A 27,249-nucleotide genomic window follows, 5' to 3' on the forward strand; every position below is an offset into this window, starting at 1 on the left:
TTTAAAGCCCTTTATAATCTAACAGTTTCCCCTATCTTTCTAGTCTTCTTATATTTTACTCCCCAAGGTATCCAGTGACACTGGCCTTCTGGCTGCTCCGTGAATAAGACATGCCATTTCTTGGCTCTGGACTTTTTTTTTGGATATCTTGTTTGCTAGAATTGCTCTCTTTCTTTCATATAGATCACCTACCTCCATGGCTTCAATTAAGTCCCAACGAAAATTCTATCTTCCACAGGAAGCCTTTTCCAGTGCCTGTTAATTCCAGTGCGTTCCCTCTGTAAATTATTTATTTATCCTATAGATAGCTTGTTGTATATATTAATGATAAGTATAATTAATTAGAGCCCCATAGATTTTTGAGGGTAGCAACTGTCTTTTGGCTCTTTTTTCTATCCTCAGCATTTATCACAGTGCATGGCACATGGCACAAGTAATTAATAATCACTTAATAAATGTCTGATTAATTGCTGTGTATTCCCTACTATACTCACTATACTGTTATACATATGGTATTGTGGCTTAGTCTGTTATACTACATATCCAGATTATTGCTGTGACTGCTAAACTGCCCTTATTAAAATACCCTGATACCATAAGAAATTCCTGAGGTCTTGTAATTTTCCTACTCTTTCTCTTTGTTCTTTCAGCCTTTCCTTAGGAGAAACATCCAATTGAGTCAATAAACAATTAATAAGCACTTTTTTATGTGCCAGGAACTGTACTAAGCACTGAAGATACAATATGATAGCTGAAAAAAAAAGGCAGTTTTGCCCAAATGATATATATTTTGTTATTCAGTTGCTTTTCAGACACGTCCAAGTCTTCATGACCCTTTTTGAGTTTTTCTTGGCAAAGATATTGGATGGTTTGTCATATCAGTGTCTTGACTGGGGTCATATAGCTTATAAGTATCTGAGGTCAGTTTTGAACACAGGCCTTCCTGACCCCAGGTCTAGTGCTCTTATCTACCATAATACCCAGCAGTCTTTTTGCTTTACAGACAATAATCCTAATAAAAACAAGGAACCAGACAGTTAGGTAAAACAGTGGCTATAATTGCAGTCAGGAAGAACTGAGAAGTCAGGAAAACATTTAGCTATGTGACACTGGCTCAATCATTTAATTGTTTTTACCTTCAATTGTCTCATTTCTAAAAAGGTGAATAACAATAGCACTTACTTTACAGGGTTAAGAGTGAGGAGTGAATGAGGTAGCATGTAAAATGGTTTGCAAATTATTGTTGATCATAATTATTAATAAGATCAGAAAAATAACTCACATTAATATTATTATTTAAAGTTTTTAAAATATTTTTTTCACAATTCTGTGACTTGGCAGGTGAATGATTATTATCCCCACAGAATAGGTACTTAAATTTTTATTGATTGATTGAAGAGTGCAACTCCAACTTATTTTTACTATGATTGTAATTCCTGTTATAGCCACCTCATCACGGAGTTGAGGCCAGCCTCCTCGTTATAAGAAGAAAATTGCTACATTTGAATTCATCACCAAGGTTTAGATCCTAGTTTTGACACTAACTGTGTGACATTGAGAAAATGACCTTATTTCTCTGGCTTCAGTTTTATTACCTTAAATAAGGGGATTGTACTAGATGAAATCAAAGACCATTTCCAACCACAAATCTATTATCTTGAGTGGTAGTGAACCCTAGTGAACCCAGCCTCTTTAGAACAGGGCTTCTTAAACTTTTTTCCACTCATTATCCCTTTTCACCTGAGAAATTTTATGTGACGCCCACATTCAATGACATGTCCCCATTTGGGGTCACAATCCACAGTTTAAGAAGCTTTGCTTTAGAATATTCTATTCTAGTATTATATTTTGCTAGATAATGTACTAAGTAAGAATGATAGTAGCATCTGTAAGGTAGATGAGTGTACTCTTCAAATAGGAAAAGGTAATATGAAATATAATCATGTTCCACTATTTCTGACTTCACTCCTACTATGTTCTAAGCTAGTGATAACTATCCCTATAAAGAAGGGGGGAAAGGATGTGTGTGTGTGTGTGTGTGTGTGTGTGTGTGTGTGTGTGTGTGGAGAGAGAGAGAGAGAGAGAATAAGAACCATCAAATTTCAGAGCTAGAAAGTGATCTTATAAAGGATCTAATTAATACCATCAACATATTTACAAATGAAATTGATAAAAATCAGGGATTTTAAATGATTTGCTCAATGCCATGCAGCCTGTATCTAATTCATAATTTTGAATTCTATTGCACAGTGAGACAAATTAAAAAGTAGATTCCGTAATTATCTGAGTATATTGAGAATGTACTGTGAATATTGAGAAAGGTCAATTCCTAGAACAAAGTCAATTATCCTGATCTGGATTATTCAATTCCACAACCCGTTTAATCTATTGTTATTGCTCATGTTTACTCAACAAAATCAATAGTTGCCCAATCTTTATACTTTGTGATTTCACATGTCAAAGCTCCTCAAAACTTTGGTAAGGAGGAACTATTTTTCATTTTTTCAGAAGGCTTGAGCTTATTTGGGCAGGGAAGTTCCAATAGTAGAGTCCAAAAGTAAAGTCTGAGATCAGGACAATGCCTTTGCCTATATTATATTCCATCATAGAAATTATAATAAACTATGGAAAGGCAGACATGGTAGCTTTAACTAGTTCAGAGTTCTACTTGGTAAAACTTAGAGGTTTGTTGTCATTACCATATTAAGATGTTGGGAATGTTACTTAGACTGTCTAAGTTTAATAAGGCATGATGAAAGTATCTTGATAATTAATAAAATCTAGATATAATTTATATATCTAGAATTTAACCCCACCCCAAATCTCCTAAATAACCACAGTATTTTTCCTTAGCAAAGGATAATATGATAGTGACGCACTATCACTGCAAGATTCTGGAGTGCTTTCTGAGTCATCAAAGAATGATTAAATTACATGCAAGATAAATTCAATATTAAATTCATTTTAATGCACTCTACTTGAAAATTGGTCACCCAATGTCTGGTTTCACAGCAGAATTATCAAAGAATAACATGGATTTTACCAAATCATTCCTGAGTAAGAATTTTCTTTTATCACATACCTAACAAGTGGTCTTGAAAGTTTTACACAAATAATTCTAATAAGGGAGAATCTGCTACCTCCTGACACAGTGTGTTTCATTTGTGGCTAATTCTAGTTGGAAAGTTTTCCCATTGCTCCTAGTTTCTCCCTCTGGGACCAATCAGAACAAATTCATTTCCTCTTTTAAATGACAGATTCTTGAAGACAACTATAACAACCCTCACAATTCTCTTCTCCATGACAAACATCTCTTGCTTCAAATAATTCTTATATAACATTATGTGATCTCAATGTCCTTCACTATTCTGCTTACCCTATTGTGGGTATCAATTTTGTGACTTCTTAATCTGCTTTCTAAAATCTAGTTCTCAGAACTAATCATGATATTTCAGATATAGTCTCATTAAGGTATGTTTGGCCATATTTCTCTTCTCTTCACCTCATATAATAAATTATTTTGAAAATAAGGTACCTTTATATTAATTCTTATTAAACCCATCTTGTTAGATTCAACCTAAAGTTCTGGTAGATTGGGTAATAGAATCAGATTCAAAAACAAACCAATCTACCAGAACTTTAGATTGAATCTAACAAGATGGGTTTAATTAAAAAACAAACCAATGTGTTAGCTATAGTGCCAAACTTTCTGTCATTTGCATAACTGATCATTGTACTATTTGATATGTAAGTCTTTGATAAAAATGTTATACAGCAAAGGTCCAAACATAGATCTTTGAGTTACCAATTGAAGCTTTGAAGCTATTAGAGCATCATTAATGTTGATGCCTTGTGTCTTGCCATTAAATTTGGTCCAAATTCATTGAACTGTCCTATTGCATAGTCCATTTTATTCAAAATAATAGCAGTAGATTTTACCAAATACTTTCCTAAAATCAAGATAAACTGCATTAATAGCACTCCTCTACCAATCCTGTTGAAAGGTCAAAATAAATTATTTTGACCCATACTTAATGTAATCATGCTGGTTATCTTTGATCACTCTTAATTTATTAGATGATAATTAACCATTCTTTAATGAGAATTTCTAGTATTTTTGCCAAGCATTGAAGTTAAGCTCAATAGTGTGGAAATTTTTTGGGTTTTTTTCAAGATTGAAATTACACTTATTCTTTCTTAGTCCTACACTCTTTTCCCTCTTCTCTATTATCTCTTAAACATCACTCACAATAGCTCAGAAAACACATGTTCAATATGGTGAGATGATTTTTACCTAAGTGTGATGGTTTTTTTTTTAACACTTTGAAGATAGTTAGAATCTCCTATCACTTACCTATTTCTCTTCAGTATCAATTCTCTACTAACAGGAGATATAAAGTCAAAGGAAAAATATTTTCTCTGTTTTCATGATTCCCTCTATTCTTACAAAATTCTGACTTAAATCGAAGAAAGTAGGGAAAATCATTAGATCATATAGTTATGACCTAACCATCATCCCTTATGAATGTAAAGTGAAAATTATGAATAGTTTTAAGGGATTAGATCTAGTAAACAGAGTGCCTAAAGAACTATGGAGAGATTACAATATTGTATAGGAGACAGCAGCAAAAAAAAATCATATTTCCAAGAAAAGAAGAACAATAAAATGAAATGCCTGTCATATGAGGTTTTACAAATATCTGAGGAAAAGGAAAATAAAAGATAAGGGAGAAAAGGAAAAATATACCCAACAGAGAAGCAAGGAGAGATAAGCTTTTCTTAAATGAGCAATGGAAAGAGAAAAAAGATAAGAGATCTCTTCAAAAAAATTAGAGACATAAAGGAAAAGTTTCATGCAAAAATGGGCCTGATAAAAGTTAAAAATTATAGAGATTTAACAGAAGCAGAAAAAATTAAGAGGTAACAAGACTACACAGAACTATTCAAGAGCTTAATATCGCCTCTAACCACTATGATGTGGTTACTTATTTAGTGTCATATATCCTGGAAAATGAGTGGAACTTAGGAAGCATTGCTAACAGTACGACTAGTGAAGGTGATGGAATTCCAGCTGAGTTATTTAAAATATTAAAGTATGATGTTATGAAAATGTTGCACTCAACATGCTAGCAAATTTGAAAAATACAACAGTGACCACTGAATTGGAGAAGATCAGTTCATGTCCTAATTCTTAAAAAAGGCAATGCCAAAGAATGTTCAAATTTAGCAAACAATTGTGCTTATTTCATGTAAGATTCTGCAAGAGAGACTTCAGCAATGTATAGACAGGGAATTATCAGATGTGCAAGCGGGTTTTTGAAGAGGCAAAAGATCCAAAGACCAAATTGCCAACATTCACTGTTATGGATAAAGCAAGAGGATTCCAGAAAAATATCCACTTCTGTTTCATTGACTACACTAAAGCCTATGACTGAGGACCACAACAAAATATGTCAAGTCCTCAAAGAGATGGCAATTCTAGATTATCTTATTTTTCTCTTGAGAAACTTGTATGCAGGCCAAGAAGAAACAGAACCAAATATGGGAATGGTTTAATTTTGAAGAAGGAATATGACAAGATAATATAGTTTCACCTTATTCATTTAACTTTGATGTTGAGCACATCATGTGAAATGCCAGTCTAGATGAATCAAAAGCTGGAATAAAGTTGCTTGAAGAAATACCAACAATCTCAAATATGCATTTGATAACCACTCTGATAGCAGTGAAGAAGAATTAAGAATCCTCTTGATGAGGATTAAAGAGGAGAATGTAAAAGCTGATTCAAAGCCTAACATTAAAAAAACCTAAGATTTTGGCAACTAGTCCCATCACTTCCTGGTAAATAGAGGGAAAAGAAATGAAAGTAGTGTCAGATTTTATATTTTGGGCTCAAAGATAACTGCAGATGGTGAGTTCTGTTATGAAATTAAAAAGATACTTTCTCCTTGGAAGGAAACTATAGCAAACTATAGCAAAACTGAATAACATACTAAAAACATAACATACTAAAAAGCAGAGACATCACCTTGTTGAGAAAAATTTGTAGAGCCAAAGGTATAATTTTTTCCAGTAGCAAGGCCTGACTAAAAGGAAAGCTGACTACTACAGAACCAATGTTTTTGATATGGGGTGCTAGAGAAAACCTTTGAGAGTTCCCTTGGACAGCAAGCAGTTCGAATAAGTCAATATTTAAAATAATTCATACTATTCACTAGAAGACTGAAGACTATTCACAGAAACTGAAGCTTAACTTTGGCCACAAATAAGAAGACCGGATTCAGTGGAAGGCAAAAGCAGAGGATAAAACAGATAAATAATGTCATGGAAACAACGAATATGAACTTGGACAGACTTTGGGAAATAATCAAATATAGAAAGGTGTGGCATGCAATGGCCAGCAGAGTCACAAAAAGTCATAAACAACTGAATAATTGGAAAACCACAGCAACTTCTACCCTTTCTTTATTCCTCCTCTTTTGCCTGCTAGTACACCATAATATTCTAATAACACTTCCCCAAATAGACTGAATTTATTGTAGTTAAATCAAGCTTTTATATTGCTTTTAGTTTGAAGGATAATTTGTTACCACAATTTGACATGGAGGAATATTCAAGGGCTTTGAACTGAATGTGGGTTTTTGGATATTGGTGTCTATTCAGAATAAAATTTTTGAAAAGCTACCATTTCCCAGGAAATAGATAAAAAACCCTTAAAAAGTTATAAAATTTTAATATATCTATTTGGTAGGCAGTATTCTTTATTAAATAGTTATCTCAACATAGGAACAGAAGTCATAGCCACCTTCAAATTGCTATGCCTTGAACATATGCTTCAGATCCTAAAAAAATCAGTCTTGGGATGAGCTTTGAGTGGTGGCTAATCCTTTTGCTTTTCTGTGATGCCAATTCCCAAAATGTAATCCTGGATACATCAGGCACTCCTTACAGAAAAGGGAATATAACTCTGGACTCATACAAGCCAGTTTCAACCACGGAGGACTATCATCTCTCAAATACTGTAATTAAGTTTTTTTCATCCTATCTGGTTTATTTTGCTTTACCACTCGATAGCTGCAGAGAAAATCTTCACAACATAGATTAGGTACTCATGTCCAGGGTATTCCCTGAAAGTGATAGAGTCCTCCTAGAAAAAGTACTCAATATAAAAAATAGCCACCAGGCATTGAACAGCTAATTATATCTTCTATCAAAAAGAAATGCTTAAAACACAAAAAGATTTATAAATGTGCATCAGCCAATAGTTAAAACATAAAGCAAGGACTTACACATTTAACATATTCCCTCGAAAGATAAAGAGAATATTCAGGGGCTGATGAAAAAATATTTCTCCTTCACTTTGGTCACAGAGAACTGTGGACCTGGATGCAGATCTAACACAAAGAGAGCACTAGGGCTTGTGGTTTCAAGGAATCAGAGGCCCTTCTTGAGTAAAGACTAGCATGCAAATCAAAAGAGCAATGGCCATTCTCTTTCTGGATCACACTGCTTTGCAAATACCAGAAACTTGTAGACTCCCCAAAACGGCCCCCAAAAAGAAACAGCTGCACAGAAACATTCTGAAAGTTTGGATAATACTTTCCCACCTTAAAGGTGAGCAAAGCCCAACTTTAACATAAAGTTCAAAGTTAAGAAAAATTAAAAGAATCTATGTCACCAAAACAAAATTCTTGTGGTGACAAAGAATTAGAAATTGAGATGCTCATCAAGTGAAAAAAGGCTGAACAAATTTTGGCACATTCTTATGCTGTGGAATATGAAGAGGGAAGTGGCTTCAGAAAAAAAATGGCAAGACCTATATGATTTAATGAAAAAGGAAGTAAGCAGAGCCAGGAAATCATTGTGCACAGTAACAGCTATATTGTGAAGATCAATTGTGAAAGACTTGAATACTCTGATCAATACAATTATTTAGGACAATTTCAAAGGACTTGTGAAGAAAAAGTGGCAACAATTTCCAGAGAGAGAGAACTGATAAACTCTGTGTGCAAGTTAAAGTAAAATTTTCTCACTTTTTTTTGTTTTTTTGAAAAATATGGAAATATGTGGTATGATTTCACATGTATAATTGATATCATGTTATTTGACTTCTTGGTGGATATGGAAGGGCCTGGGAGGACAGAGAGAATTTGGAACTCAAAATATAAAAAGAAAAAAGTGTTAAAAATAAATGCATAATAAAATTAAAAAAAATAAAAAGAAATGATGAACAGATTAATTTCAGAAAAATCCTGAAAGACTTACATGAAATGATGGAGAGTAAGTAAGCAGAACTAGAACAGCATTACAACAGTAACAGAAATATTGTACAATGATCAGCTGTGAATATCTTAGCTATTCTGATCAATACAATGATCCAAGCTAATTCTGAAGTATTTCTGATGAAAAATTCCAACTACTTTTAGAAAAAACCTGAAGGAGTTTGAATGCAGATCAAAGCATCATTTTAAAACTTTCTTTTTGCTGTTCTCTGTTTTCTTTTGCATCATGGCTAATATAGGAATGTTTTGTATAACTTCACATGCATAATCTATGTCAAATTACTTGTCTTTTCATGGTAGGGGTAAAGAGGATGGGAGGAAGACTTTGAAAGTCAAAATTTTAAAAAGAAACAAAGCCATTTTTACATGTAATTGAAAAATACTTAATATGATATATATAATATATAATATACATAATACTTAAATAAAAATATAGTGGGGAAAACATTTAGTAGAAAATGTTAGTAACAAATCTCTTTACCTCTTCATATCTGTCAAAAATGGCTCCCTCCTGTAAAAATGGGGAAACCGGCTTCTGCCAGTTAAATTCATATGGTTTGGCCATAATTATCTTCAAAACCTGAAAATAAAAAGAATTTCTAATTAGTAAGTTAACCAAAAGAAATTAAAGTCAAAATGATATTTATTATTTTCATGTACATTTTTTCCTTTTGGTAAGCTTTTACTAACATTATACTTGTGTGAACTTTTATTCTTCCACCATGGACAAACAATATTGTTTTAAAAAAAATCTACAAGTAATATAAACAATAGAATAATAATGCACCAGAAATGTTTTGAAGAAATATTCTTCAATATTACAATTTTTACTCTGTGAAGGAGGGACTTCTTGCTGTAAATATCATTACTGATCCATCCCTTTAAAAGCCTACTGGGAGTCTCAATGGATAAAACACTAAATTTGGCACCATGAAGACTCATCAAAGTACCTCAGACATTTATTAGCTAGGTGACCCTGCACAAGTCACTTAACCATGTTTATCTCAGTTCAAAAAAAGGTAGGAGAAGGAAATGGCAAACCACTCAATTGATTGCCAATAAAACCCCAAAATGAGGTCATGATGAGTCAGACATAACTGAAACAATCTAACAATAAAAAAGCATGGATGAAGTTTTCATTAATCATCATTTCAAGTGGAATGCAACACTCCATGAATTAACACTGTTGAGATTCTATACAAACTTGCTACTGAAAGGCACAAAGATGATTCAACTTGCTAGAAAGGGTGGAAAGAGGCAGAGGTTTTCTTCCAGGGCATGGGGAGTGGAGTGTGAAGGAAGGGAATAAGAATTTATGTAGTGTCTACTAGGGTGTCAGGCAGTGTGCTAAGCATTTGAAAATTACTATTTTATTTGATCCTCATAACTCTGTGAAGTAGAATGCTATTATATCCTTATTTTACAGCCAAGGAAACTGAAGTAAACAGAAGTGAAGTGGTTTTCTCTAGGTCAGAACAGTAATAATATCTAACTAGCAAGTTGAACTTGGGTTTTCCTGACTCAAGGAGAAATGCAGTTTACAATCAGGGGTAGATCCTCTTCTATTCAATTCAAAAAGAGAAAAATTCTTGGACCTAAGACTGAAAAAGTACATGATTTCTATTTGCAGGTTCACTGAATTTATGTATTCTGCAGAGTAAAATGGATTGCAAAACAATTACACTGGAACACAAATGTGTTATGGATTGATCCACAGCCAGAATGACTGTCCACGGGTATAAAAGTCCTGACATTAAAAACCAATTCAAGAAAGGAGTAAGTTCCTTTCATTTCTGTTAGACTGCTGGTGACAAGGAGAAAATGATCAGTAGAAATTTACCAAGATTTTACTAAGGGCAAGCACCATGTTAGATCCTAGGAATACAAAGAACAATGAAAAACTGTCTAATACCTTCTCGAGTTAAACAGACATCTGGATTTTACATTCTATATTCTCCAAAGGAAGTGGCAATAAGAAAGAGCCTGTCTGACTGTATGTGTGTGTGTGTGTGTGTGTATATATATATATATATATATATATATATATATATATGGAAAAAACATATTGATTAATAGAGTAAGTCAAAGCAGTGAGCAAAGTACTTACCTGGATTCCATGCGTCCTTACCAAACCTATTTCACAGGACATACAGTAGAAGCACACTGTGTTCACTACTTTTCCTTCCACTCCCAAGCCCTTCAGCTATTATATTCACATGTACTCACAGCACAAATTTGAAATTTTTTCAAGTTGATCTGCTTATGTGAAGAACTGTAATGCTTTTGTTCCAAATGCAGAGAAAGAAAATGAATATTGGATCATTCAACAAACATTTGTTAAGTGTTTAATTTGTGCCAGGCACTGTGGAAGATCGATTAGTCTGGAGAGGTTACCAAAACTGGGCAGTGCAGATTAATTGAGCTTCCTGTTTAGATCTGAAGCTCAGACACCATAAAGTACAACCTCTTCATTTATTTGATTTTATCTAGCTGTCTATCTATCAGGGCAGGATGGGGAGATTGCTTTATTTCTGACTGGAGCTCCCATATAATATTAGAATCTCACTTAGTAAGGACACCCAATGGGGTGTCTCCCTATTGTTCAGAAAACCCCATAGTTCAAGAGATCTACCTTATTCACCCTTCTCTGGCAATAGAAACTACTATGTACCACCTTGACCAGCAACCTTTCTATTAAAAAGAAAATAAGAACACCTAAGCCCAAAGTATTAATGGCAGACCTGAGATTCATATCCAGTTTCTAAACATCCCCAAATAATTTTTCCCCACTACAGCAGGTAAGTCCTATGCACATATAGCTCTACAAATTTTGTGAGTTTATGATAAATTTAAATCTGGGTCAGAAGCACTTGCCCAGCAGACTGGGAAAGAATTTGGATTTTTCAGAATTATGAGTCTGAGCTAAAGAATTGCTTACCGTCACGAGAACTTGCTAGGAGATTGGCATGAGGAGAATCTGTTTAATGGCCTACTCTGTAGAAAGAGGCCAATTTGACCCCATATTTGGAAATGGTGTGGTATCATGGGGAAAAAGCACTGGAATTAAAATCAGAGAATGTGGGTTTAGATATCTACTCTGTCAATCACTGCCAGTGTGATCCTGGGCAGATCCCTTAATTTCCCTGAGTTTCAGTTTCTATATCTATAAAATGAAGTCAGATTAGATGACCTCTAAATTTTCTTCTAATTTTAAATTATGATTCTATGACTGGAAAATATTAGCAGACAGTAAATCATTATACTAGCTAACACTAAAAACTATTTCAAAATTTAGAACAAAATGAATTTAGATACGATGCTCCAAATGAGTGACTTGAGAATAAAATAAATTTGATAGAGAAATTATTTCCTTTTAAATTATGTTTTCTAGCCACCATACCTAGATTATTTTTTAAAAGAAATCTCTTTTAACAATAACTTAGAAATCTATCTACAGCTAGCTAGAATTAGTTTTTTTTTAATTATTGTGTTGGACCAGTATAACCTGTTTGCAAAGTATTCTTTCCTTATGTCTGAGGTCAGATACTGAAAGTTTCATTGCTTTTTGTTCTCTTCCTCATTGAGAAGTACCATCTCACTCAAAATGGTTTATAGGAGAGGGACACAAAATTATCAAATCTACCACAGATCACCCCAAGATTTCAGTGCATAGATTTCAACAGAGATTTGTGAACTTGAAAGGAAAAAAATCACCCATGTTTCACTAAATTCTATCTGAAATTTAGCCTTTCCTTCGATTATGATTTTTAAAATATTTTTTCATATACTGTGATATATTTAACATGTATAGGACTTCTTGCCATCTGGGAGAGGGGGTGAAGGGAGGGAGGGGAAAAATCAGAAGAGAAGTGAGTACAAGGGATAATGTTATAAAAAATTACCCTGGCATGGGTTCTGTCAATAAAAAGTTATTAAAAAAAAAAAAGAAAAAAAACATTCTTTTCAGATAGGGTCTATAGCTATGTCAGACTGCTAAGGGAGTTTATGGCACAAAAATAGTTAATAATCTCTACTTTAGAGGGGAAAACAGTCTAATACAATCAGTAAAGGGATTGTTACAAAGACAAAGGATGGATATATACCCATGCACCTTTTCCAGTGTAAATACCTTAACTACTTTGGAAGGAGACCAATGAGTTTTTAAATAGTCTTATTGTTTCTGAAGTCTTATGCAACTAAAGTGGATTATAAATTTGACTTTCTGCTGAATAAAATTTATTATACTCGGGATAGCTCAGTGGGCAGAGTAAAAGCATAGATGAAATATGTCCAGGAATTCTTTGTTTGACAATCAAAATGATATATATCGGGTCCCTCCAGAGACATACTTTCTAAAATGATAACCAAAATCTAAGTATTTTAGTAGGATAATAAAGAACACAAATGTAGGAGGGAGGTTGAAATGGAAGAATAGAAAGATAATAAAGAAGGTTGTTCAAGTTAGAAATGAATAGTATAATGTGGATACTTTCATTTGCCTCTTCTATTCTTATTCAAACCTGATATCCCTCTCCAAGGTGGGCTCACAGAAGATTTAATTACTAAAGAAGCCATCTGTATATCTGGCAGAGATAGACAGGACAAGGAAATTTGGAATCAAGGAATTTCTTGTTTCTGGATATACATACATCTATTCTCTGGGGCAAAGGATTGGAAAGTCGAAAGTATTAGGAAAAAGAAGTATTATGCTGTAATTAGGATTTTCTTGAGTTAAGCCCTCTCATCAAACCAGTTTCAAAAGCAACTACTACTTCATACCCTAGAGAATTGCTGAGGTAGGACAGAGTGTAAAAAATTAAGGCAACTGCAGTAGAAACATCTTCTAGTAATTCTTACTTCTTTTTGTATTTGATGAGTTTAAGCTAAGTGACTGAGAACATTATATCTCTTACTCAGTAGGGAAATAGAAGGGGAAGTATGCAGAGAATATGCAATGGGGAGTTGCGTGATAAAGGGAATGTAGATCAAGGAGGGTATGAACAAAAGCAAAATATACTTTTCAGCATTGATACAGTAACGAGAAAGAGAAAAAAATTGAAAGAAAACATGATGGGAATAAATAGTTAGAGAACGTGAATGAGATAAACTCATCCACAAAACAGAAGTAGAGAGCAAAAAGGATTAAAACCCAAAATCCAACAATATGTTGTTTATAAGAAATACACTTGAAATAGACTAACACAGAGAGAATTTTAAAATAAACGGCTAGAACAGAATCTTGTTTTTTAGTTGCATGCACAGTCAGTTTATTGGTTCTCTGCACCTTGGTTTTGTAGATATAACTATTTATTTTTTTTCATTATAATAACTTTTTATTGATAGAACCCATGCCAGGGTAATTTTTTACAACATTATCCCTTGCACTCACTTCTGTTCCGATTTTTCCCTTCTCTCCCTCCACCCCCTCCCCTAGATGGCAAGCAGTCCTATATATGTTAAATATGTTGCAGTATATCCTAGATACAATGTATGTGTGAAGAACCGAACAGTTCTCTTGTTGCTCAGAGAGAATTGGATTCAGAAGGTAAAAATAATCCAGGAAGAAAAATAAAAATGCAAACAGTTTACATTTATTTCCCAGTGTTCTTTCTTTGGGTGTAGCTGCTTCTGTCCATCATTGATCAATTGAAACTGAATTGGGTCTCTTTGTCAAAGAAATCCATTTCCATCAGAATACATCTTCATACAGTATCATTGTTGAAGTATATAATGATCTCCTGGTTATGTTCATTTCAACTTAGCATCAGTTCATGTAAGTCTCTCCAAGCCTCTCTGTATTCATCCTGCTGGTCATTTCTTACAGAACAATAATATTCCATAACATTCATATACCACAATTTACCCAACCATTCTCCAATTGATGGGCATCCATTCATTTTCCAGCTTCTGGCCACTACAAACAGGGCTGCCACAAACATTTTGGCACATACAGGTCCATTTCCCTTCTTTAGTATCTCTTTGGGGTATAATCCCAGTAGTAGCTCTGCTGGATCAAAAGGTATGCACAGTTTGATAACTTTTTGGGCATAATTCCTGATTGCTTCCCAGAATGGTTGGATTCGTGGAACAGAATCTATTATGTTTTAGCCAAATCAGAACAGTCAGGGAGAGAAATCATGAACTCAGATGAAGCAACAGAAAAAATTTTTTGTTGTTTTTCAGTTGTTTTCAGATTGTACATTCTTTGTGATCACAGTTGGGGTTTTCTTGGTAAAGATACTGATGTGGCTTGCTATTTGTTTCTCTAGTTAATTTTAAAGACTAGGAACTGAGACAAATGGGGACAAGTAACTTACCATGGGTCACAGCTAAAAAGTGTCTGAGGCTAGGCTTCAACTCAGAAAAATAAGTCTTCCTGACATCAGACCCTACACACTATCCACTGATCTATCCAGCTGCCCCGAAAGCAAAAATAGACCTAATTAAAAGAGATAATCAGGAAAACTACAATTTGGTAAAAGGTATCACAATCAATGAAGTTACATCAAAATTTTTACCAAAAGTTTCTCTGATACTGGTCTCATTTCTTAAATATATTGAGAACTAATTTATAGTTCTCATAATAAGTCAAATTTATACAAAAATGGGTCATTTGCATGTTGATAAATGGTGACAGAATATGAGGGACAGTACAATGTATGGTAGAAAGAATTCCAGGCCTGAAGTCAGGGATACTCATTTTCCCCAAGTTCATATCTGGCCTCAGACAATTACTGAGTGACCCTAGCAAGTCACTTAACCCTGTTTGTTTTAGTTTTTTCATCTGTAAAATGATCTGGAGAATTAAACAATATTATTCCAAATATCTTTGACAAAAAAATCCCAAAACAGGGCCACAAAGAGTGGGATATAGTTGAAACAACTGATCAGCAGCAACAACTGCTGATAAGGAGTTGGAAATAAGCAGTTTTCAGAAAAAGAAATGATAGCCATCTCTAATTTTATGAAAAAATTCTAAATTACTATTGATTAAAGAAATGCAAGTTAAAATAGCTCTGAGGTACTACCTCACACTTAGAACAAATGAAAAATGCTGGTGGGGATATAAGAAAATAAGTACATTAATACATTGTTGGTGGAATTGTAAACTGGCCCAACCATTTGGAACTATATCCAAAAGGCTATAAAACTGTGACTAGATCTTTATCTCAAAGAGGTCAAAAAAGGGGGAAATATTTACATGTACAAAAATGTTTATTGCAGCTCATTTAAGGTGCCAAAGGATTCAAAATTGAGAGAATGTCCATCAATTGGAGAACAATTGAACAAGTTGTGGTATATGATTGTGATCGTGTACTATAATCAACTTAAAATAACATTTTATTACCTTCATCTCTTGACTTTAAATAAACCCTTTTTATGTCCCAAATTGATTTCTAAGATCAACTGCCCTCACAAGACCACCTAGACCTTTGGAGTAAATTTAATTTAAGTGTAAAGCTAATTTGACACTAATACATAATGTGATTAATGGTAAATCTGTCTAACTTCTAAAATAGATTCATTTTCATTAATTCATTAAATAACTTCTTTTTAAAGTATATAAAAAGGAAACTATGCAAGTTAATGTACATAAAAACCTTCTCCAAAAAATCAATATCTGCGTTAATCCTTATAACAACTGAGATTTATAAAGCACTTTAATGCTCATGAAGTGGCTTACAAAAATTATCTCATTTAAAATTTTCAACAACACTCTGGGAAATCTATTATAGTTTTCATATCCCTTTTGACCGATGAGGAAACAGACCCTCAGAATCAATAAGTGATTCATATAGATCCTAGTGTTTTTATTATTATTATTTATTTATTTATTTAATAGCCTTTAATTTACAGGTTATATGTATGGGTAACTTTACAGCATTGACAATTGCCAAACCTCTTGTTCCAATTTTTCCCCTCCTTCCCCCCACCCTCTCCCCCAGATGGCAGAATGACCAGTAGATGTTAAATATATTAAAATATAAATTAGACACACAATAAGTATACATGACCAAACTGTTATTTTGCTGTACAAAAAGAATCGGACTCTGAAATATTGTACAATTAGCCTGTGAAGGAAATCCAAAATGCAGGTGGGCAAAAATATAAGGATTAGGAATTCAATGTAATGGTTTTTAGTCATCTTCCAGAGTTCTTTAGCTGGGCGTAGCTGGTTCAGTTCATTACTGCTCCATTGGAAATGGTTTGGTTGCAGATCCTAGTGTTGAAAAAAGTTGGGGGAGGAGGATGAATGATTTGAACCCAGCTTTTTTTTTCTCACTCTAGGTTATGAAAGATGAAGACTATAATTTAAGGGTATGAGATCTTTCTTTTCATGAGGGAGAAAGATATATAGTATTTTGAGAAACCTCATACTCATTTGAAAGTACATAGAACTTATTTATTATAGCAAATGAACAACTTATTTTAATTAAAATGTTAATCCAGAAACTGCCTGTGTACTTTATTTTTTGAAAATTAATGAGAATAAAATGAAAACACAATATACTTATTTGCAACATTCTTTGAAGCTAACTTCCAAAGCAAATTTTACATGAAAAACCCCAATTTTAATTAAAATTTTACTAAACCTAAAAATTATAGTAAAATTGTTTTTATAAAGAAGGAACCTGATGACTTAATTATATTGTTAGTTTCCACATTCATGCCTTTAAAGAAGCATATTACGGAGTTAACTTTGATGTAAACAACTTAGAATAGCAAAGATCTAAAAGAAATATTTAGTAGATAGCATGGTACAGTACAAAGACAACAATGAATGCTTTTAGGAGATTTAGCAGATGGATTAAAATACTATTTGCATCTTTAAGTTGTTATGTATATTGGGCAAGTCACTTAAAACCTTGAAACCTCAGTTTTTTCATCTACAAAGTAGATATAATACTAGCAAAGTCTTGTGGTTAGAGTGCTTAACTTAGCAAAAGGAAGCCCTCCTAAATTCAAATCCTGTCTTAACTATTTTCCTAGGTATGGTATGGAACCAGAGGAGTGACCTCTGGTTACTCTTAACTTCTTCTTCAGCTTTAAGGTAGAAATAATATGCTTTTAGGACCTACCTCACAATATTGCTGTGGGTCTTGAATGAAATAATGCTTGCATGGAGCTCTGTAAATTTTAAAGTGCTCTATTTGAGTTGCTTTGTGGATCTCATGAGATCATTTCCTACTCCTAAATTGCTGCTGCTCATTCTTTCGTTGTATTTTGACAAATGTAAGCACTTGTTTAATGTGTAGTGTAGACACTGCCATCACTGACATTATTTACTTGAGGCTTTTTTTCTTCTTAGAACCAACCCCTCCATTACCACTCAATATTACACTCTGTTAGTTTCAATTTTTGGTCTTTGACAAGAATAAGAAAGGACAGAAAGAATTGTCTGTATTTAGCCAAGGGATTAAATCTAAAAATCAAAAGAGAGAAAAGGATGAAAAGAAAAACAAGATATTGTTAAATATGAGGAATACAAGTCATGGGATTTGAGTTCAAATTTTACTTCTGTCATTATGATCCATGTAACTTTGGTAAAGACAATTAACTTCACTTTCTTTGTTCATTAAATTAGGGGGTAAGGATAGATGACCCTGAAGGACCTTTTAGGCTCCCAGTTGGGAAATGGAGAAGATTGAAGAACTTTCCACCCTCCAGAATTGCTAAGCACAGGTGTGCTGACCAGATGCATTCCATGCTGTGCTGCAGCAGGGAGAAGGAGCTAACCCAGAGTGGGCCAATGCAATAGTGGAGGAGCAGAGTCCTGGTTTCAGTTCCAGGGAAGAGAGGACAACTCTAGTTAGTGGTGACTGGAAAACAGAAGGGAGTAATGTGCGTCACAGCATGACCAGGAGCTCTAGCAATAGAGAAGCAATGGTTGAGCCTCAGGGACAGATCTCAGAAAATAAAAGAAGGAACTGAGACATAGGACATAATTACCCATACCTTAAGACTAGAATCTGATCTCACTAATAGACGCTAAAAAAAAAAAATAATAAAACAAATAAATAAATAAATAGGAGCAAGCAAAGGAGAAAGAATCTAACCATAGATAGCTTCTGTGGGGAGAGAGAAAATCTGGGTTCACATTTAGAGAAAAATAATAAAGCTAAAAAACCACTCCTTATTTTATGAGAAACATCAAATGGTTCCAAGCACAGCAAGAATGTATAAAAGAATTTAAAAATCAAATAAGAGAGATTAAGGAAAAATTAGAAAAAAAAATTCAAGAAAATCAATGAACTTATGAAAAGAAAGACAATGAATGTGAAATAGAGAACCAAAAACTAAAGGAAGAAAATAGTTCCCTGAAAACTAGAATTAGGTGAAGGGAAGTTAATTAAGTTCTAAGACACAAAGAAATAATAAAAAAATCAAAAGATTAAAAAAGGAGAAAATTGCAATATCTCATCAGAAAAATAACAAATCTGTAGAACAGATTGATGATAAGCAATATAAGAATAATTGGACTGTCTAAAATCATAATTAAAAAAGAATTTTATATAATATTACAAGAAATTATCAGAGAAATTTGCCCTGAAGTGCTGAAACAAGAAGGCAAAGCAGAAATAGAAAATATCTACTGATCACTGTCAGAAAGAGATCCCAGGAGGAAAATAAACAGTAATATCATATCCAGGTTTCAAACCTAAGTTAAGAAGAAAATATTGAAAGCAATAAGAAGAAAAAAAATTAATATCATAAAAGTACATTACACAAAATCTAGTAACTACTATATTGAAGAACTGCAAGTCTTAGAATACTGTATTTTGTAGAGCAAAAGAGCTGTGCTTACCACCAAGGACAACTTATTCAGCAAAGTCAAGTATAATCCTGAATTTAAAAAAAAAAAAAAAAAAGAGAGAGAAATGGGATACTCAACGAACTGAAAGACTTGTGACAAAAGAGCAGAACTTAAGGGAAAATGTGACTTTTGATATACATGAGAAATATAAACATTAAGGACCAATTATAAGGGATTCAGTAAGATCAAAATGTTTATTTCTTCTAAATGAAAATATTATCAGTTATTTTATGACCATCATTTTTACTTGGGTAGTTTGAAAGAAAAGTTTGAGTGGAGTATGATGGCATGTATATATAACTGTGCAGGGAGAGATAAAAGGAGCAATTATGTCATACAAATGGAGCAAAAAAAGAAAAATAGATGTAAAAGAAGCCAGTGGGGAGAGGGGAAGTAGTGTTAAACTTTCATGGGAATGGATTAAGGAGGGAACTACATATAAATCTAGAAGGGTATATAAGTCTCCTAAATTTAGAAAGAAGCAAGAAAGCAAGGGAATAGGTGGGGAGAAAAGATAAGGAAGGGATTCTTAGAGGGGTGGGTGGGTTAAGGAATAGAAAGGAAGTGGGGAGTGAGGAGGAAAAGGAGTAGGAAGGAATAAAGAGGAGAAATAGGAAGAAGAAAAATACAGTAAGAAAATTATAGCTTAGAATGAAAATGGGATGAATTTACCTATAAAATGAAAACTTATAGCAGTTTAAAATTTTGAATTAAACACTATGTTTCTTTCTGAAAATGATATAAAAATGAGAGGTAGTCACAAGCATAAAATAAGTTAGTAATATAATTTTAAAAGTAGGTGTAGTAATCATGATAAAGTTAAAGCTAAATTAGATTTAATCAAAAGAGAAAAATAGGGAAACTACACTATATGTCAGTCATTTATTTAATATTGTTTTAGACCATTTAAAGTAGCCAGACAGTATAAAATATCAAAGAACATACCTGCCAAAGAGACACAGGAACTATATGAATAAAAACACAAAACATTTTTTACACAAATAAAGTTAGATCTAAATAACTGACGTAATATCCACTGTTCATGGATAAAGTCAATATAATAAAAAAAGGACAATCTTACTTATCTACATAATTCCATTCCAATTAAATTACCAACAATTATCTGAGCTAGGAAAAATAATAATGAAATTCATTTAGAAGCACAATAGGAACTTCAAACAAACCAGGGTGAAAAGGATGTAAAGAAAGCAGATTCAGTAGTATCAGAACTTAAAACTATATTATAAGGAGAGGACTTTGTTGTGAGCCACTGAGCCCCTCACCTACCCAGTCCTGCAATTCAGTCAGCAGAACTGCCCAAGGGCAAACTAAAGTGACAGTCTCCCCTATGCCCTAAGAGCAGACCTCAACCTTTAAAAAATGAACAAAAAGGCAAAAACAACTCAGCCCATAGACAGCTTTTATGAAGAAAGACAAGAACAGACTTCAAATCCATTGACAAATCAGCTCAGATGAAGCCCCAAAAGGTGATATGAGTTGGTCGTCTTCTCACAAAGATCTCTTGGAAGAATTCAAAAAGGATCTTAAAAGAGAGTTAGGAGAAAAATGGGGAAAGGAAATGACATATTTGCAAGAGAGTAGAGAAAAGAAACATCAGAAATTATCTAAAGAAAATTCCCTAAAAATATATATTTGATGAAATGGAAAAAGCATACAACTCCTTACAAAATAGATATGAAAAAGAAACCAATTCATTGAAAAACAAAATCTGTGAAATGGAAAAAATGCAATGAACAAAACACTTCATATAAAAGTTCAATAGGCCAAATGCAAAAGGAGATACAAAAAGCTAACTGAAGAAAACAATTCACTAAAAATTAGAAATAAACAAATGGAAGTGAATCAATGAGACTTCAACAATCAGTCAAACAAAACAAAAAAAAAATAAAGAAAAAATAAAAAAAAAATGTAAAATACCTCATTGGAAAAACAACTGACCTTGAAAATAGATCTAGAAGAGATAATCTAAGAATTATTGGATTTCCTGACATACCTGCCAAAATGAAAAAAAAAAAAATAGTCTAGACATCATCTTTTAGGAAATCAAGGAAAACTGCCCAATGTCCTAAATAGCCATTAAAAGAATTCAACTATCACCTCCTGAAAGAGATCCCAAAATGAAAAATCCAAAGTACATCTTAGCTAAATTTCAGAATTATTAAATCAAGAAGAAAATATTGCAAGCAGCCAGGAAGAAACAATTCAAATATCAGGGAGCCATAATCAGGATTACCCAAGACCTAGAAGCTTCCATTTTAAAAGCTCAAAGGGCAATGGAATTTGATATTCTGAAAAGCAAAAGAACTTGAACTGCAGTCAAGAATCAATTATTCAGCAAAATTGAACATCATAATTTAGGGAAAAAGATGGACATTTAATGAAAGGTGAATTTCATCTATTTCTGATAAAAAGAACAGAGCTGAATAGAAAATTTGATACTCAAATACAGAACTCAAGAAAAGCATTAAAAGGTAAAAAGGAAAGTAAAAATAACTTTCTTTTAAAAGTTAACAAGCTTATATCCCTATATCGGAAAATGATATTTTTAACTCCTGAGATCTATATCTCTGTTATGTGTATAATTAAAGGGGGCAGGTATAATTTGATTTTATTGTGATAATTAAAAAAAGAAATTAGAGAAGGAATGGTGATTCAACTGGAAAAAAGGAAAATGGAGTTAAAATAAGGTAAATTACATCTGATGACAGGCAAATATGACTTTTTGAAATTGAGGGAAACGGGGGTGGGGGGATGAGCATTGTGTGGATTTTACTCTCATCAGATTTGGCTCAAAGAGAGAATATTAGACACATTTAGCTTCACAGAGAAGCTTGTTTCATCTTATAGGGAAATAAAAGGGAAAGGGGGAAAGGAAGAAGGGAGGTTAATACAAGAAAGAACAAAAGTAGAAGGGGAAAGGTATAAAAAGGAGGGGGCTGCAAAAGGGGAGGGCTGTTTGAGGGATTGAGTGATCAGTGACAAAATACAAGGGAGGAGGAAAAGGGGGAAAGGGAAGATAAAAATTTAAGTGGGGTTAAACAAAATGGCAGAGATAATAATTTTATCTGTGAATGTGAATGGAATGAACTCTCATAAAAGGGAAGTGGATAGCAGACTCAATTAAAAGCCAGAATACTACAATTTATTATTTATAAGAAACTTATTTAAAGCAGAGTGATACATTTAGAGTAAAGATAAAAGGCTGGAGCAGAATCTATTATGCTTCAGCAGAGGTAAAAAAAAAAATTAAAAAAAAACAGGGATAGCGATCCTGATCTCAGATAAAACAAAAGCAAAAATAGATCTAATTAAAATATATTAGGAAGGAAACTACAACCTACTTAAAAGTACCATAGATAATGAAGTAATATCAATACTAAACATATATGCACCAAGTGGTATAGCATCCAAATTCCTAGAGGAGAAGTTAAGAGAGCTTCAAGAATTAGACAGCAAGACTATATGAGAGGGAGATGTCAACCTTGCTCTCTCAGAACTAGATAAATCAAACCACAAAATAAATAACAGAGAAATTAAGGAGGTAAATGGATTCCTAGAAAAGTTAGGGATGATAGATCTTTGGAGAAAATTAAATGGAGCAGAAAGGAATATACCTTTTTCTTGGCACCTATATATGGAATCTATACAAAAATTGACCATGTAGTAAGGTATAAAAAGCTCAAAATCAAAAGCAGAAAGGCAGAAATAGTAAATGCATTTTTCTCAGATTATGATGTAATAAAAATTACGTGCAATAAAAGGCCAGGGGAAAATAGACAAAAAATTAATTGGAATCTAAATAGTCTAATCCTAAAGAATGAGTGCGTGAAACAAGAAATCATAGACACAATAATTATTTGATCCAAGAGAATGACAACGAGACAACATATCAAAATTTGTAGGATGCAGCTAAAGGGGTTATTAGAGGAAATTTTATATCTCTAGATGCCTATTTGAACAAAATAGAGAAAGAGAAGATCAATGAATTGGGCTTGCAATTAAAAAAGCTAGAAAAAGAACAAATTAAAAAACCCCAATTAAATGCCAAATTTGAAATTCTGAAAATAAAAGGAGAGATTAACAAAGGAATAAGTAAATTAATAAAGGAAGGAGAACACAAGGATTTGCAAAGGTTAATGGTGAAAAATTATCAATGAATATCTTTTGAAAATTAAAAAGTTTTAATAAAAATAAACTAGAAGTTACTAACCTAAGTTCTTATGAATTATTTTTTCAAGTCTTTTTAAATTAAATATGTCAATATAATTGTTTTCCCTTGTAATCATCTGTATCTTACTCTGCATTTAAAAACATTATTCTGAGAAGTCGTCCATAGGCTTTCCCAGACTTCCAAAGGTATCTAAGACACATAAAAGGTCGATAACCTGTTCTAAACTTACTCACATGTTCCAGTTTCACCTGCCAGTCTGATCTTTAACCTCAGCCTCACACTTGGGACTTAAAATAATCACATACCCTCTTTCTATATAAACCATTCCCAATAAGTGATCTCTAAGTCTGTGTATTGTACTAACTCTGACATATTCCCTTTTCCCCAGTTTCCAATCCTGGGCTCCTTTCAACCTGCCTTATATGACATTTGCCCATGTTTGGGCTGACAGCATCCTCAAAATATAGCCGAAATGAATCACACTTGTCCTGGAGTCAGCTATTTTTAGTCCCTATTTTGCCTCAATAATCTGAATATTTTTCCATGTGTATCTGAATAATCTCTCTGGAAAATGCCTTAAGTTTTTCTTTAGTTTAGTTCTTTAGTTTGTTTGGGTAGAGACAACCGACCAAATCAGAGAAGGTACTTTTAGACATAATGAAAACAGCTGGCAAGCAGTGTCATTTAAAGGGTTTCACGTACCCTTTCTTTTAAAAACTAACATTCTTATTAAGAATTTTAAATACATACAAATCCTTCAATTTAACCATGACTCCTGTATTTTAAAACCTTCAAAGCTTCCATGTAAATAAACTTGTTGGATATCTTCACATATCTTCCACAAGAATAGAAAGAATCAGTTCAAGGAAAATACTATACCCTCTGGAACCTAATTCCTAACCATAACAGGAGAAAATTAGACACTGCAGCCTGCATTCTGAGGTAAAAAAGGATTTAGAACAAACTCGGTTTGCATGGATAAAACAGTTTACATGACCATACATCAGGGGTAGTATATGGCTTTCAATAATCTCCAAAACAAACAAAACAAAACAAAACAAAATGGACTGAAAACCCTCTTTCATTCTTAGCTACAAAAGCTCTTTCTTACTTCTTTTGTGCCTGAAACTAAAGGCAGAAACTAGCTTTGTAAAAGAGGGATGTTAAAGAACTTTTTTTAATGGAACTTAAGAGTTGTGATTTTTTTTGAACTTGGTGTTTTATTCCCATGTTTATTGTTGGTTTAGTCATTTCAATCTTGTCTGTCTCTTAGTAACCCCATTTGGAGTTATGTTGTCAAAGATACTGAAGCTTTTACTTTTTCCTTCTCCAGCTCATTTTAGAGATGAGGAAACTGAGACAAACAGGATTAAATGACGTGCCTCAGGGTCATATAGCTGGTGCTGAGGCCATATTTGAACTCAGGATTGTGGGCCTGGCACTTTATTCATTTAGCTGCATTATGCTATGTCAAGTATCTTCAAAACCAAATAAAAAATAACCACCATTCTGACCTTTTCTTCTTTTTTTTTTACATTCTGTAACTAGAAAACAATGTAGACTTATAGAAAAAAGGAGGAAAATCTATTCCTTTTAACTCCCTTAAAAAATCTTTTCAATAATGAATCTCCTCTGTATCCATGTTCCATTAGGGGACTCCTATACTCAAGTTGGGGCCATTCCTCACTCTCCCTTGGGTTCTATAGGATAGCTCCAAAGATCTGAATATGCTTCTAAATGACTAGAAACCAGTAGTCTCAGATTTTGACAAAAGGATATTTACTAAATGGGCACAGGAATAAGAATTGTTGATACAAATAATCTCCCTAAATCACAGGGGCATTCTTCCCTTCCATATATAACATCTTCAGGGTGAGTAGGCTCAAAGTCATATTAAAATGATAACGAAATTTAGGGTCTAATAAAAAAGATAACACATAAAGGAATGAAGAAAATGGAGAATATGGGAAGTAGCTGAGGGTGTAAGATGGTGACATGGTGAGGATGGATGGACCAAATGGAAGTATGATGGAGAGTTGAAACAGAGTGAACTAAGTAAGCTGTACTGGTTCCCAATGAATGTTCATCAACACAATTAGCCGTATGGATTTTTTCTGAAATCAGAATGTTTTACTTTGTAAATCAAGTTATATCCATTCTATTAATCAACACAAAAAACAATGAGTCCCCATTGTATATTGTGGAATAACTGACAGGAAGAATCACATGGTACAATTTCTAAAACATCTCTGTAATATCAAAGAACACTTCTCAGATCCTGAATGCTTACCCAATTCTTGTTACAGAGAATGCATTCACATAATTGTCTCTTTCATAAGATGTGTGCTTTTATTGGATTATTTTAAAATGTACTTGTTCTCATAGCTTATATAGTCACTAGGAAGCATTCCTCATACTAACAAGACCCAGAGGCACTGGAAAGAATTTAAGAGGTCACACATTTGAATGCGCCCTGAATCCCAAGAGTTCATGTGTACCTTTACTTTAGTGAATGCCTCAAACTTCCTACTTAAGGAATCTAAGCAGGTTAAAAAAAGATGTGAAAACTGAAATTCTTTAATTAAATTCCCTGGCCCTTTAGTCAGAGAAACTTTCAGTTTCCTCATGCATTGACCATAGCCTAAAATTCTAGTAAGCTGTCCTAAAAATTCTTCCAGTTTTTGAGCCTGCAATCAATTATTTTCTTTCTTGAGGGGTAAAGTTAGCCCTGGCATAATCTGAAAGGCTAGGAAGCTATAAGCAAGTTTCAGGAAGAGACCAGAAAGATTTGAAAAGACTTGTCAGATGATCATCAGGATAGCATCCTCAATTAGAATACTAAAAAAAATTGGTTCCAGGAAAAATGAAAATTCATTCCTATTCACTCTTGCAGCACAAAGGTTACTATGCTGTGAGGCTTTTCAAAAATTGCCCTCTAAATTATGCTCTATTTTTAAGATAAACAGGCCAAAAAGTCTAGTCAAGGCAACTAAAAATGAGCCTTCTGACCATTAGGAATGGTTTTTAATATTGTCTTTGGAATGCAATTAAGCTACTTTGACACTGCATACTACATATCAAAAAATCAACTTGACTGACTCAGTATGACTCAATGGTAAAATATATATATATATATATATATATATATATATATATATATATATATATATATATATGTATGTGTGTGTGTGTGTATGTGTGTATTTTATATATACCCATATAAACAAACTGTTATTGTCATTCAGTTTTATAAGCATATATATTTAAAATTAGATAGGTTCAGGACAGCTAGGTAGTACAGTGGATAGAGCACCAGCCCTGAAATCAGGAGGACCTGAGTTCAAATCTGGTCTCAAAGACACTGAACACTTCCTAGCTGTGTGACTCTGGGCAAGTCACTTAACCCCAATTGCCTCAACAAAAAATAATTAGATAGGTTGCACCCCAAAGAAGATGGTACAAATGATTTTTCTACTTTTTTTCTTTGTAAAACAGTACCACAAAACTACATTAACACTTTTGTGAACTGACAAAGAACTGGAAAAAAGTAGAAGTAGAAATCTATAGATACAGCAAAGGGTAAATAAATTGTTGCATATTAATGAAATGGAATCCTATTTTTTTGTGTTGCAAGAAACTATAAACATGATAAATACAAAGAAAACATAGATTTATATAAACTAATGCAAAATTATATCAGCAGAGTCAAGGAAACAATATACATAATGACTATATCAATACAAATGAAAAGAACCATGGAACATCTGCAGATGAATGAAGATATAGTTTATCTTTTAATCATGAAATATGAGAAGACACCTCACTGTAGTCCTTTGTAGAGTTAAGAGCTTCAAAGGATGGAACACTGAATACTGATTTTTTAAAAAAAAATATAGATACAATTTTCCTGATTTCTTTTCTTTTTTCCTCACACACACAAACACACATAGATATTTATA

The 27,249-nt window shown here is 33.2% G+C and overlaps 1 protein-coding gene across 5 annotated transcripts in view; it reads right to left on the reverse strand.

Moving 5' to 3' along the window:
* PLCB4 (phospholipase C beta 4) overlaps positions 1 to 27,249 on the reverse strand; it is a 427,184-nt gene that overhangs the window by 158,936 nt on the left and 240,999 nt on the right. For all 5 annotated transcript variants that reach the window (XM_031951114.1, XM_031951113.1, XM_031951117.1 and 2 more), the window contains one exon: positions 8,764 to 8,862. In XM_031951114.1, the coding sequence (XP_031806974.1) occupies positions 8,764 to 8,847 (84 nt within the window). In that variant the 5' untranslated portion in view covers positions 8,848 to 8,862. The remainder of the gene's footprint in view (positions 1 to 8,763; positions 8,863 to 27,249) is intronic.

This window comes from Sarcophilus harrisii, chromosome 2, assembly GCF_902635505.1.
Source record: "Sarcophilus harrisii chromosome 2, mSarHar1.11, whole genome shotgun sequence".
Classification (NCBI taxonomy): domain Eukaryota; kingdom Metazoa; phylum Chordata; class Mammalia; order Dasyuromorphia; family Dasyuridae; genus Sarcophilus; species Sarcophilus harrisii.